Here is a 14832-nt window from a genome sequence, read left to right on the forward strand (position 1 = left end):
AGCCATGGCTCACGGGCCCAGCCGCTCCGCGACATGTGGGATCTTCCCGGACCGGGGCACGAACCCGTGTCCCCTGCATCGGCAGGCGGACTCAACCACTGCGCCACCAGGGAAGCCCGAAGCAGTTTTCTTGATGTTCAGTTTGAATCTTCAAAACCTACTTGATGGTAGCCTGTATTGCTCTTGAATATCAAGATTGGTGGAATAAAATAATTGAGTCTTTTTAAGGTTCTTGTACTGCCCTCCTTTTATGATTGGTCTTTATTTAATTGGTCTAATTTTAATCCCTTTTTTTCTTTAGGCTTCTGAAATTTGTAATGTTTGTATATTCTCCCCCCACCACCCCCACCACCGCCCCCCTCCCCCGCCTTGGGGAGAGAAAGAATATCATAGCTTATCCTGCCTGCCTATTACATTAAGTGCATTTATTTCTATATTTCTGTTATCTTCTTTCATTTGGTGCTCTTGAAGTTGGTTTGTGGGTTTTTTTTGTTTTTGTTTTTGCTATACTAGAGGTTTGGTTTTTTGAACCAAACTACAAACATGTTGAAGTTTATTCTGAAATTTAAACAGCTGTTTTTAGTTTAGCTGTATTATATGGGAGATTTCTTTTGGCATGGCATTCAACATTGGTTCTAAGCTGTTTTGTTAAGGTTGTTTTTCAGATCTGTGGTATGTCTTTATAGTTTAACAACCAAAAGTTTAGAGTGACCTTAAAGTAGTCTTCAAATGTATGACTTAATTATTTGATCACAAGGTTGTGCTCTTTCAGTAAGAATTCAGATGGTGAAACCTTACTTTATAAGTGGGTAAGAGGTCATTTGTTTCATTTATTTCAGTTTAAATTATGTGGCTTTTAAAATAATTTATATTTGCAGTTCTTTCTTGCCATGTTAGCTCATTCAGTGACTTTCCCCACTTGGTCTTATCTTACAGACCAGTGGTTGCCAAAGATTGATCCTTAAACTAGCAGAATCACTATCACCTGAGAACTTAGAAGCACATATTCTCAGACTTTAGGTACTCTGGATGATTCTTTTCTGCACACTAAAGTTTGAGAACCACTGTTATAAACCAGTAGAATTTGTTTGTGTATAACCATTGCACTCTGGTAGAAATGAAGCAAAAGCTTTCCAGCTTTAAGCTTAAAGAAAGATAGTGTCTTTGCAATACAATTCTAATAATCTCAGAAATAGCAAATGGAAGCCTCTGTTTTAATTTCTGACAGTGTACTTGAAGTTGTTAGAAAATATTGGAGAATATGTGTTTTAAAAAGATTGAGAATGACTTTCAATATCTCTTTTCTTAGGATTTTATACTCCCTGTATAAAATGTCAAAATTTTTTCCTTTTGCATATTATAAAGGTGTCCCCCAAATTTAGGAAACTAAAATTAACTGCTTCATTATATGTGTAGTTGTATTTGGACTTTCGTGAAACTCAAGCATAACTTAATAAACATTACCTTTTCTACCTGACAATTCATTCTAAATCAGAAAAGAAGGCTACTCTAAGCTTAGATTGTTGTTAGAACTATGCTTGCATTTATTAGATCAGTAGTCTAGGTGGAAGAAAAAAACCAAAGGTGTGATAAAGTAGTAGTTGTGGAGTAAGAAATGGAAGGTATAAAACTTGGTCCAACAAAGGCCAGTTCTGAGTTACCAGCCTTTAGCTAGAGTGAGAAGTGCTGACCAACTTTCTGTATTGTGAAATCTTAGTGTCAACATGAATTCCATCTGTGTTTTTAGTGCAGAAGTCTAGGGGTTTACTGTTCTTTAAGTTTGTCCACATGTGTATAGTTTGTATTTAGTTATATAAAAATTTAGATTCTTTAAGAAAAATTGTAGGAGTGAGTGTGTAATTTCATGCTTTTTCATTGAAAGTTGGATCATAATAACTCTAATATTGAAGGGTAAGCTATGCTTTTTTAAAAAATGGATTCAAGCTGAGATCGTTCCATGAGAGATAAGGGAAGAACATGTATTTGTATTAGTAATTCTAAAGATTCATATATATTGAGACATTATACAGTTGACCCTTGAAGAATGAGAGGGTCGGGGCACTGACTTCTGTGCAGTTGAAAATCTGCATATGACTCTGACTCCCCAAAAGCATAAATACTAATAGCCTTCGTGATAATATAGTCAGTTAACATATTCTGTATATGTATATCTACATGTATTTTATGCATTCATAACATGCCTAACTTTTTCTTAATTTTTAAAAATATTTCTGGACTGTAGTCACGTGCAAGTTTTTTCAGGTTGTTGCAAATCTCCAGAAAAATTTTCCAATACATTTATGGAAAAAAATCCACATGTAAGTGGACCCACAATTCAAACCCTGTTGTTTAAGGGTCAACTGTAATTTAAAACATGTAAGAATCAGTTACCCCCAATACTTTGATGTTGTAGTTAAAGCACTGTTTTGTAGAAATGTCTCAGCCATATCTTCTAGGAATATACATTTGACCCTTGAACAACACAGGTTTGAACTTCTATATAGATTTTTTTCAATAAATAATTACTGCAGTGCTAAACAACTCACAGTTGGTTGATCTGCTGATGCAGAATCATGGAGATGGAGGACAGACTGTAAAGTTAAATTCAGGTTTTCAACTCTACGGGGGTCTGTACCCCTAACCCTGCTGTTGTTCAAAGGTCAGCTGTTTATGTGTGTATATATCTGTATGAACATACACATACATAGATATACACATGCATAACATATACAAATAAATAAGTATATAGTACATGTATGTATATTTTAAGTGTGTGTGTGTGTGTGTGTGTATGTGTGTGCGTGTGTGCGTGTGTAGCTGGAACCCAGCTCTCAATTTCTCTCCTTTGCTTCTTTTGGGAGGTATTAATGCCTAGAGTGGTACTTATTCAACAAGTAGAAACAAAATTTATTTCAAGCCCAGTTAAAGAACAGATTTCAGTGCTTTAGTCTGCAACTGTTAAAACTTCAAGAAAGTCTTACAAGTAAACTCTTACCAGATTGTGAGCCACAAGAAGGATTCTACTTTAGAGACAATTGTCCTGCAGGGTTCTTTGGCTCAGAGTTTATATTTCCTACAGTTTTACCTATAAAGTTGTCATGTGTATTTTGTTTATGACAAATTTCTTGGGTAATACTTAACTTCAAATTGCCTTTAACTGTGTTAAATTTCTTTTCTCCCCAATATAATCATTACAGATTAAGTGGAATTGGTTCTTTTCAGCTTTATAAGCCATCCATAAATGTTGTAGTATGTACTTTTTCTGTATTATTTCCTTTCTCAGCCTACTAGATGAATTAAGAATTGGGTTTTGTTACTTAGTCTTTTAATCTTTTAAAAATATTTTAATAATTAAATATGTCAAACTTTTTATTATGATATATTCTCTGAGATCTATTTAACTATGTATTTTAGGATATTGGTGCAGGAAAAGGCAAATACTATGCTGTCAATTTTCCAATGAGAGATGGTATAGATGATGAATCATATGGGCAGATATTTAAGCCTGTAAGTATTATTATTTTCACAAATGAAAAGGAATTCTAAAATGTTTTTTAGAGACATTAACATTTGTTACCTTGTACATAGATTATTTCAAAAGTGATGGAGATGTATCAACCTAGTGCTGTGGTGCTACAGTGTGGTGCAGACTCACTATCCGGTGATAGACTTGGTTGCTTCAATTTGACAGTCAAGGGTAAGCAATTTGAAGGGTGATATTCCAGGAAGAAAGTTTTTTTTCTTCCTAAGAACCTCCTATAAAAGTTGTCATTTAATTTTTACCTGCTATTTTAACAGGGAGCCATGTGTTTTTTATGGGTTTTTGTCATATGTATGTATCTTTTATTTTGTCAAATTTATGTATATATTCATACATGAGTAGTTTTGTAAGGCTTGTTGCAATACCAACCAAGGCAGCGATTTTCTTTTTTTAAAACTTTTTTTATTTGTTTAATTATTTATTCCAGTTTTATTGAGATGTTGTTGGCATACAGCACCATGTGAGCATAAGATGTACAATGTAATGATTTGACTTCAATATCATGATTTCAGCATCATGAAATGATTAACACAGTAGGTTTAGTGAACACTCATCTCTTATAGGTACAACATTAAAGAAATACATTAAAAATATGTATATTTTTCTTGGTGATGCAAACTCTTAGGATTTACTCTCTTTAACAGCTTTCATTTATAACATACAGCAGTGTTGATTATCTTTATCATGTTGTACATTTTATCCCTAATACTTAATTTATCTTTTAACTGGAAGTTTGTGCCTTCTGACTGTCTTCATCTAATCTCCCCTCCCCTGACTCCTTGCCTCTGGTAATCACAAATCTGATCTCTTTTTCTATGAGTTTGTTTGTTGTTTGTTTTCGAAATATAACTGACCTACAACACTATGTTAGTTCCTGGTCCACAACATGTGGTTTGATATTTCAAAATGATCGCCATGCTAAGTCTAGTTGTCATCTGTCATCATATAAAAATATTATATTACTATTGACTGTATTCCCCACTCTGTACATTTCATACCTGTGACTCATTTATCTTGTAACTCAGTGTTTGTACCTCTTAATCTCCCTCATATATTTCTCTCCTTCCCTCTGGCAACCATCTGTTGTTCTCTATATCTATGACTGTTTCTGTTTAGTTACGTTTGTTCATTTGATTCCGCATATTACACTTAGCATAATTTTCAACAATTTTTGTTGATTCTTTTGGTGCTTACCTTTCTTTAAATAACATGTAAACTTCTCTTTCTTTTTTTTTTGACCGCACCATGCAGCATGTGGGATCTTAGTTCCCTGACCAGGGATTGAACCCAGGTCCTTGGCAGTGTGAGCGTAGAGTCCTAACCACTGGACCACAAGGGAATTCCCCAAGCTTTATTATTTTTCATTTTAACCTTGTATATTCACTTTCCATTGTGAAAGAAGAGGGAGCCACCACTTAGTCCCCAACACATGCATACACTCTTCCAATATTTCCATTTTTACAATTGAAATCTGGTATTTAGACCAGAATTTTGGTCATGGTATTCAGTGTTAATGGGATCACCAGCAACATTAAAGCATGTTTCAGCTTATTCAATTTCCTTTTGCATACCTTGTTTTTCCCCATACAATTTTGTCATTTCCTTAGTTTTCTCCTTACTCATTAGTAAATTGCCAGTATTTATAACTAGTACATTATATTCACATGGATCAAGTGTTCTGTCCGTTTTACCTCCATGAAGAACAGCCTTCTTACTTGTTCCTGTTTGGGTGAATTTCCTCTGTAGATCTGGTAGAACATGGAGCTGTTCTTTGCTTATAAGTGTTGAAATCAACATATGCTAGAGGTGCAGACCAAAGTAAAGATCACCATTATGGAATGAACTGCTAGGGTATAAGAATAAATCTGAAATTTTATTTAATAAGTTCTTAAAATTTATTATGTATGGATTAGTTGTGATTTTTCACAGATATTGTACATGATTTTAGAGTTGTTTTCCTTGTGAACTTTTAGGTAACAAGTTCATGTTCTGCTTTGAATTCTCTCATAAAATGTGAAGAATTCTCAAGTAGAACTTTTTCCAGAACAACTCTTGGCCTAAATGGAATTTAATAACTAAATACAGGTATTAAAGGCTATTTTATTTGATGTTACAATAGCTCCTATGCCAGCCAGCATTAGAATTATGACGTAATCAATCTATTCTGCTTATATTAGGTTGAACAATTTGAAATAATTGCCCCTTTTCTTGCTAGGTCAAAAGTGGCCAAAAAGCAGCAGTTTCGTATTGTTGAAAATAATGTGCAGATAACCATCTGTTTCCTCAAAATGGATACAATCTTCTTAAAATCTACTTAATGTACTCTTAAGATGTGTATTAACCTGTCAGTTTTCTTAACTTTTTGAAAGTTATTAATGCCTTTGTACTTAAAAGCAATAGCTTTCATAATCACAAACTACAGCATTTTATTTTACTCTTACTATAAATCTATATTTCAACTGACTGATAGAATATCCGTTGTATAAAGCATGTAAAGATATTTGCAATCCCAAATGTCAAACTTGATTCCAAGCTTTCTCCACTGCCAGCTTCAATTCAAACTGCTAAAGTCAGTTTACCTCTTGTCTGTCTCCTTTCTGTCTTACTTTATATTGATACTGTTGTATGCTCTCCCATTCTTCATTTTTATAAATTTTAGCCTTTAAAAAATTCCTTTATAATCATTTTTATCAGGTTTTGAGATGAAAGAAAAGTAAATGTCTTTGTTTAGCCAGCTATCTTTACTGTTAACTATTTATTTATTTCATCTTTAAAAAATACCCAAACAGTTTTCCTTTATTATAAGAAGCCTGAATTTTCATAATTGCAGTAATAACAGTTGGGTTATGAATCGTATAATATAACTGTTTTTATATACATATATGTTTTTATATATGTTATATGTTTATGTGTTTACACTTTTTATGTCCTTATACATAATTTCACATATTTGTACATATTTGTATACCTTTTTTTTAACATCTTTATTGGAGTATAATTGCTTTACAGTGGTGTGTCAGTTTCTGCTTTATAACAAAGTGAATCAGTTATACATATATCCCCATATCTCTTCCCTCTTGCACCTCCCTTCCTCCCACCCTCCCTATCCTACCCCTCTAGGTGGTCACAAAGCATATAACGTAACTACTGAAGAGTACTTAATGAAAATGCTCACAGTATAGTTACATGAAGAAAACATACCATTAAGCTTTTAAAAATTAAAAAGAATTGGAAAGGAATATTCAAAAAACTATCTTTGGATGAGAATTTTAGGTAGTTTTTTCTTTGTACTATTTTGATTTTTCCAAAATATTATTCAACATACGTCAATTTCTTCTATAATTGAAGAATTTTTTTCTTGCTTTAAACATTGACTTGTGTTCCTGAATGATGATGATAATATAAGAAGTTACTAGTAACTCGTAACTGATTTCTAAACTATGACATCCAAAGGAAATATTTTGTTTTCATGTTAGGTTTACTTTATACTGAAATTTCTACACATAGAAATTGGTTAAAGTTTTTTATAATAGTAATAGATATTAATTTTATAATTTTAGGTAAGCTAAGAAAAATGTCCATAATACCACTGCCTAACGATAACCTATAGTTAAACCTGTATAGCCTTACATAATTTTTCTGTATATGTCTGTGGAGGAAAGTGGTAACAAAAAGTCAGTTTAGATTAGATTATACAATGTTTCATTGCAACCTCACTTATTTTTTCCTCCAGGTAACCTCACAGGAATATAATATCTTCATATTACATTAATAAAATGTGTTATATTCATATTTTAATATTAATATAGTTGTATATTTGATCAGGGACACTTGCTGACATAGCCAGTTATGTCTTATTGTGTTTTCTATATCATTGCATAAAAGGTGTTTTATTGATAAAAGTTTTAAACTAGAAATTTTCACATAATTAAAGCCATTTTGGTTGAGTAAAGTATTGTTTATATTATCTTTTTAAAATTTATTTTTCCAACTGTTACAATGTGCAGATGTATTGTTACCCCAATTTTCTTTGTTTTAGGTCATGCTAAATGTGTAGAAGTTGTAAAAACATTCAATTTACCATTACTGATGCTTGGGGGAGGTGGATACACAATCCGCAATGTTGCTCGATGTTGGACATACGAGACTGCTGTTGCCCTTGATTGTGAGATTCCCAATGGTAAGTGTTCTTACTTTGATGTCTTTATTGGATGAACTGTCAATTCATAGAGAAAGATGTTTAGGTGATTACAGTTAATTCCAAAACCATGTAAATAGGAGAGCAGTCACTTAATGAATTCATTTTGCATTCACTTTTAAACATCATCTCTGGAAATATTTCACAACTTGAATCTGGATTTTGTGCATGGATTTGTGTGAAAATTGAGCTTTTAATATGTAACTTTATTTCATTGTTTTTGATAGAATTGCCATATAATGATTACTTTGAGTATTTTGGACCAGACTTCAAACTGCATATTAGTCCTTCAAACATGACAAACCAGAACACTCCAGAATATATGGAAAAGATAAAGTAAGACATCATTGAATTGATTTGATAAACATTTCATCTTGATACAGCGTTAGGAGTTTTTAGAGGGCCAAATGCAGTAGGTCATTTTAGCTTTATACATAGGTATTTCCTTTGTCAAAAGTATTTGAAACCTTAAGGTTATTGATTAATTTTATAAAATAATGGAAAATGTATGGGATTCATAGCTCAAAAATATTTCTATTTTCTATTAGTTAAAATGGATTTTTCAATTGAAAGGGGCACTATAAATTTTATATTTTCTTACTTTACATGAAAGTGAAATTTATTTTCATTGAAACATTTTGATAAAGCTTTATCTAAGAACAGAGTGTTTAGAGAGACATTGTAGTACACAGACCTGGGTTTGTGTCCTCTCTTTACCACACACTAGCTCTGTGACTTTTGGCAAGTTAATTTGCCTTTGTGCTTATATTTCCTCATTCTTGAAATGGAGGATGTTAGTATCTATCCTGTAAATTTTGAGGATTAAATGGGTTAATAATATGTAAAGTATCAGTGCTCAGTAAATGTTACTATTTTAATTCATAGGTTAAGCTAGATAAAAGATGCAATTTTTTGCATAATGTTTCCTCTTACATTTAAAAGGAACTTGAAAGAAAATATTTTTTTCTTATAACTGCGCATGTTGTAATTTAGACAGCGTTTATTTGAAAATTTACGCATGTTGCCACATGCACCTGGAGTCCAAATGCAAGCTATTCCAGAAGATGCAGTTCATGAAGACAGTGGAGATGAAGATGGAGAAGATCCAGACAAGAGAATTTCTAGTAAGATAGTCCCTTGATGTGTATTGTTACATTTTTCTGGTTTATTAAAAGAATACTATAAATTGAAGGTTTTGGTGGCCCAAGGACTTCACATGTTTTCATGAGCAGCAGTCCCCAACCTTTTTGGCAGCAGGGACTGGTTTCGTGGAAGACAGTTTTTCCACAGACGGGGTGGGGATGGTTCAGGCGGTAATGAAGGCGATGGGGAGCAGCAGATGGAGCTTCACTGATTCGCTCGCCCGCCGCCCACCCCCTGCTGTGCGGCCTGGTTCCTGACAGGCTGCAGACTGGTACTGGTCCATGGTCCGGGGTGTTGGGGACCCCTGTTCATGAGCACACTATCATTACTTGTCTTTATTTTTACCATTTTTTTAATCTTACGTGGATTTAATTTCCTATGTCTCAAAGCTTGATTGGAGTATCAGCCATTTCAGTTTATTTGACTACATATATGATCAAAAGTTTCCACAAATTAACCACTTATGTAGAGTGAGTTGAATAACATTAAGCACCTTCTGTTTGATTCTACAGTCTAATTCCACTTAATATGATTTGTAAGTTTATAGCATAATGGTATGCTATCACGGTATAGACATTCTAACATACTTGGTGTTAATGATATTTTTTATTTTCTCTACTTCCACTCAGCTCTGAAATAAAGGATTACTTTTTATTTGAAGACATCATTCCCACTACCTATCAGGAAAACAGTATTTTTCCTCTAAAGTTGTTTGTTTTTTTAATGAGATCTGCAAATGTTTTTGTTTCTTTGAATTATTTCTTCCTAAAGCTAAATTTTCAGTATTTAGCAAGCCATGCATTCAGTTCTAATCTTAAAATCTGTTATCCTTACTTTTAAATGTGGTGACTGGCTAGTTCTTTTGTAGAGGGGTGCACTTAACAATTGTAAAACCTGTGACTGCTTTTGTCAAAACTTTTATTAAAAATCTTTAATGTATCAGTTCGAGCATCAGACAAACGGATAGCTTGTGATGAAGAATTCTCAGATTCTGAGGACGAAGGAGAGGGAGGTCGTAGAAATGTGGCTGATCATAAGAAAGGAGCAAAGAAAGCTAGAATTGAAGAAGACAAGAAGGAAACGGAGGACAAAAAAACAGGTCAGATTTATTTTTTGATTAATGTTTTAATTGTAAGTTTTTGAAAGTGAGCTATACTGCAATTTTTATGAGATCCTGAAGTCAATGATGCAAGTATTGGAGGGGGTGAGTGTGCTAAGTAGGTGACTTTTTTTCTTCCCCCCGTGTAAGTAAGCTCTTTTAATTAGAGCTCTCTGAATGCTATTAGTCACATTTGTTTTTATATTACAGGAAACTATCTCTTCTTGACGACATAGGCTTAAAATAGGGAACATTGCACTATGATATAGATTGGGTAAGAGAGAGGACAAAGCGGTTATAGATCCATATGTAGCCTGTGAGCAGAGCTGAAATTCTAAGATAATTTGTAACTACCTGTAACTTTATTTGATGGGAATAAAACACAGAAGAGTCACATTATCTATCCTTAGATCAGTTTCACTATTTTGAAAAGGCTCAGAGAATAGCCTTTGTTCAGAAATTATATGAAGGAAACATAAAAGCTGCAGAGATGGGAAGGGATTTGGGAGCTGGGTTGGGAGGAGATAATACTTTCTGCTGTCTTAATTTTTAAAATGCTGTGTCAGTTTGTTGAGAAAATAGATGCTTTAGGGCATTGAATTTGCTACCAGAATGTGTTATTTTTATCTGAGTTTCCAGAGCACTTACACATACCTGGGTCATTTTATTTTATTTAACACATTGTATTATAGCACCTCATTAGGGACTTGATATATATCTCTGCTAGATTGAGCTGCTTATGGCTAGAGAATGCAATGTGCTAAATATCTGTATTCTTGCACTTGGTGCATTTCCTGATGGATACCTGATACCTATATGCAAGTAAAGGTGATGAGCACAGGTTTTAGTTGACCTGTTAATTTTGACCCTGTAGCATGTGGAAAACTGATTCAGAGATACTGGTCCAACATCCTTTTCCTATCATATTGAAGTTATGTGAGTAAGCTGGCTCTCATGTTCTTTTTTACTAGAGAGTTAGGAATCCGTAGCATGTCTGACACATCTAGTTCTGTTCTTGTTCGTGGATTGACTCCTCTATACGCTACTGTTCTCTGTCTACCATTTTATAATTTTAACTTCCCAATGTATTACAATGATGGCTCCAGTCTACTCTTGTGTACTGATTGACATCCAGAAATTCCAGCTGTGATGGAGGTAAGAAGGACTTAGCTTTAGTTGTAGGATTTTTCTAGTATTTTTTTCTCTTACTGTTAATTTGTCTTGTCTGGTTTTTCTGTTTGTTGTTTTCCATTTTGGTGTTTCTTCCTGTTTTTAAATCTTTATCTTTTCTGTGCTTTTTCTTCCAAACAGGAAAGTGGGTGCACTATGGTGCTTATCTTTCATTGCTATTTAAGCTAAAAATGAGAGTACTTTTTGATCTGGCTTAATGGCCGGGTGGTGGATTAATCTCATAGTAGTTCCTAAATACTTTTGTTGCTGATACGGTAATGAAATTTGGTAATGAAATTCTTCTTATAGGGTCTTGCATTTGTTAAAATTTTGCAGCCTACAAATAAAAGAAATATTACCATAGAAAACATTTTTAAAAATCTGCAGTTCAAAACCTGAAGTTAGGAACGTTTCTGTTCTCTACCTCCCTCCCCCATCCCATTTGGCACTTTGAATTATTAAATTTGCACATCCTAAATTAAGCCAGAAGCCTAAACAAATGTCATAGTAACCATATTGCCATGTGTTTGTATTATAATCAGTGCCTCACAACTTTGGTTCATTTGCTTATCTAAAGAAAAAATTTAGTACATTTGGGCTAATTTGTTTCAGTGATCTTGAATAGGTAGTATTGCTCCTCCTGTTTCATTAATTTTTTTTTAATGGTAAAGTTTTGGTACTTATATAGTGAGGGTTAAAAACTAATGGTTAGGGCTTCCCTGGTGGCACAGTGGTTGAGAGTCTGCCTGACGATGCAGGGGACACGGGTTCGTGCCCCGGTCCAGGAAGATCCCACATGCCACGGAGAGGCTGGGCCCGTGAGCCATGGCCGCTGAGCCTGCACGTCCGGAGCCTGTGCTCCGCAACGGGAGAGGCCACAACAGTGAGAGGCCTGCATACCGCAAAACAAACAAAAAAAACTAATGGTTACATAAGTAATAGAATTTACCCTCTGTTTTGTCTGTGGCCTCATCTAATTCTGTCCCCTTCTCACAGTACTCCAGCCACATTGGTCTTTCAGTTCTTCCTTCCAGCCTAATTCCTTCTTGCCTCAGAGTCCTTTTAAGTTTTCCCTCTGTTCAAGATACTTCTCCCTGTTTCCCACCCAAAAACTATTCGTTCTTCAGAATGTCTCTCAAACATCACTTCTTCATCGTAGGCTTTCCTAATCTCCCACAGTGCTATGCTCACGTCTGTAGGCTGGACTTCTTCACAGCACATATCCTGGCTGTAGTGCTGTGATCCTATAGAAGAAAACTTCCCAAAGGCAGGACTACAGTGTTATACTGACACCTTGAACCTCTGTCACTTAGTACAGCACCTAACACAAAGCTTATTTAGTTACTGATTTCATGAATAGTAAGATTGTATATGGCAGTTTTTTATATTTTAAGTAAGATATATTTTAAAATAAAATGTATACACTTTATATTTCAAAGTAGGTGTTAATCTTTTCCCAATTTTTGTTTTTAGATGTTAAAGAAGAAGATAAGTCCAAGGACAATAGTGGTGAAAAAACAGATACCAAAGGGTAAACTATATTCTTTATCTAGTAATTTTCATATACTATAAAAATAATGAGCACATACTGGGGTTTGGGGTGGGTGTACATGTGTTCTTTTGAGAAGTACTGAACTGAACCTGGAATATCAGTAAGTTGTTGTGAGATGCTCTGAATTTTAGTCTGTAATAGTGCATAAGACAATATATCTTAACTATTAGTTTATATGTCATCTACTTTCTCATTTTTCATTTATGTAGCTTGCTTTTAAAGAATTACAAAGACTGGTAATAATCAGTATTATAGCTGAATATAGATCAGTTTATATTCTTGAACATAATTTATCTGAGCCTTGTTTTGCTATTAACTTTTTTTTATAATTTATTTATTTTTGGCTGCGTTGGGTCTTCATTGCTGCTCACGGGTTTTCTCTAGTTGGGGCGAGCGGGGGCTACTCTTCGTTGCGGTGCGCGGGCTTCTCATTGCGGTGGCTTGTCTTGTTGCAGAGCATGGGCTCCAGGCGCGCGGACTCAGTAGTTGTGGCTCGTGGGCTCTAGAGCACAGGCTCAGTAGTCGTGGTGCACAGGCTTAGTTGCTCCATGGCATGTGGTATCTTCCAACACCAGGGCTCAAACCTGTGTCCCCTGCATTGGCAGGTGGATTCTTAACCACTGTGCCACCAGGGAAGCCTGCTGTTAACTTTTATATAGGCACTCGTGGTCTTTCATGGTGCTCTTATTTCTGCATACATGATTTTTTAGTGTTGTGAGACAGGTAAATTTAAGAAGCACTAGGCTAGCATAACATAATTTGTTTTTTAAACCGTACATAATTTTTTTAAAAACCATAGTTGAGGTGTTTATTGTTGGAAAGCATGTAAAAAGCTTGGCCACACATAATTTTGTGCTAGCCTTCATAGGATGACTTGGAATAGATTGTAGAACCACTAGAAAGATCAAGGCAGTCAGTACTCCAAAAACACTCAAGGCACTATCAGCTTAACGTGTTTCTTGGTACGAGCCAAGAATGAAGACTCAATGAAGACTGATCCATTGGTCGGTGCATTTAAGTGGTGATTGTGCTGTTTTTAATATTTCATGTTGCCTCTTTTAACAGAGCCAAATCAGAACAGCTCAGCAACCCTTGAATTTGAGAGTCTCATCACTTTCAGTGAGGAAATATTGGGAAGAAAAATGTTTTCTTTTTGAAGACTTCTGGCTTCATTTTATACTACTTTGGCATGGACTGTATTTATTTTCAAAATGGCTTTTTTCGGTTTTGTTTTTCTTGGCAAGTTTTATTGTGAGTTTTCTAATTATGAAGCAAAATTTCTTTTCTCCACCATGCTTTATGTGATAGTATTTAAAACTGATGTGTTATTATGTCAAAAAACTGCTCTATTAAAGAAGTAATTGGCCGTTCTGAGCTGATTTTTCCATCTTTTGTAATTATCTTTATTAAAAAATTGTACTTGGATTGTCTTTTGTCTTTATTACATCATGGAGTCTTTTTTCATAGGCTAATGACATGACTGTTTCTGTAGAAATAGAATACACTAGAGGTGGAAGATACTGATTTGCAACTTCAAAGACATCCATAAACTATTTCTTGAGGAAATTACTGTATTTACAGTAATTATTATTTCTTAATGTAATAGGAGTTCTTCAGTCTTGTCCTCTATAGGTTAACCAGTCAATGTTGGTGAAGATTGATATCTCATTATCATAATTTATCTCTGAAATTAATGATATAAGCTATGCAATTGAGATATAGGAATTATCTTTGAGCTGAACCAAAGATTCTCAAAAACTGGAAATGGAGATTCTGAGTTGAAAGAAGAAATCCATAATCAGAAAAGGAAACTATAGCTTCCATACTGAGCTACATGTGACTCTTTTGCCAACCCCCACAATAAACCAAGTAGACAAGAAATTGTATGGTTGTGTTTTACCAGAACTTTCCTGTGTTTATATTAAGGCTAAAATAAAACCTGCTGTTTAGACAAAACCTGGTTCTTGTACTGCATTTACATGGTATCCAGGTTCCACAATTGCACCCAGGTTTCCAAATCAAGGAAATCAACACTTAAAAGTCATTTATGGTTCAATTTATTGAGTGTCTACCCATTAAGGCTTTGAGTATGCATCTGAACATAAAGGGGAAAATGCCTGCTCCTATAG

The 14832-nt window shown here is 34.4% G+C and overlaps 1 protein-coding gene across 1 annotated transcript in view; it reads left to right on the forward strand.

Moving 5' to 3' along the window:
• HDAC2 (histone deacetylase 2) overlaps positions 1-14128 on the forward strand; it is a 31298-nt gene extending 17170 nt beyond the window's left edge. Inside the window, exons 7-14 of the mRNA XM_082855859.1 lie at positions 3415-3507; positions 3589-3697; positions 7581-7721; positions 7967-8075; positions 8733-8863; positions 9826-9981; positions 12625-12682; positions 13769-14128. Coding sequence (XP_082711985.1) covers positions 3415-3507; positions 3589-3697; positions 7581-7721; positions 7967-8075; positions 8733-8863; positions 9826-9981; positions 12625-12682; positions 13769-13799 — 828 coding nt within the window. The 3' untranslated portion in view covers positions 13800-14128. The remainder of the gene's footprint in view (positions 1-3414; positions 3508-3588; positions 3698-7580; positions 7722-7966; positions 8076-8732; positions 8864-9825; positions 9982-12624; positions 12683-13768) is intronic.
• Positions 14129-14832: the final 704 nt, after the last annotated feature.

The sequence above is a fragment of the Leucopleurus acutus genome (assembly GCF_964270905.1).
Source record: "Leucopleurus acutus genome assembly, chromosome: 15".
In the NCBI taxonomy this organism is placed as follows: Eukaryota; Metazoa; Chordata; class Mammalia; order Artiodactyla; family Delphinidae; genus Leucopleurus; species Leucopleurus acutus.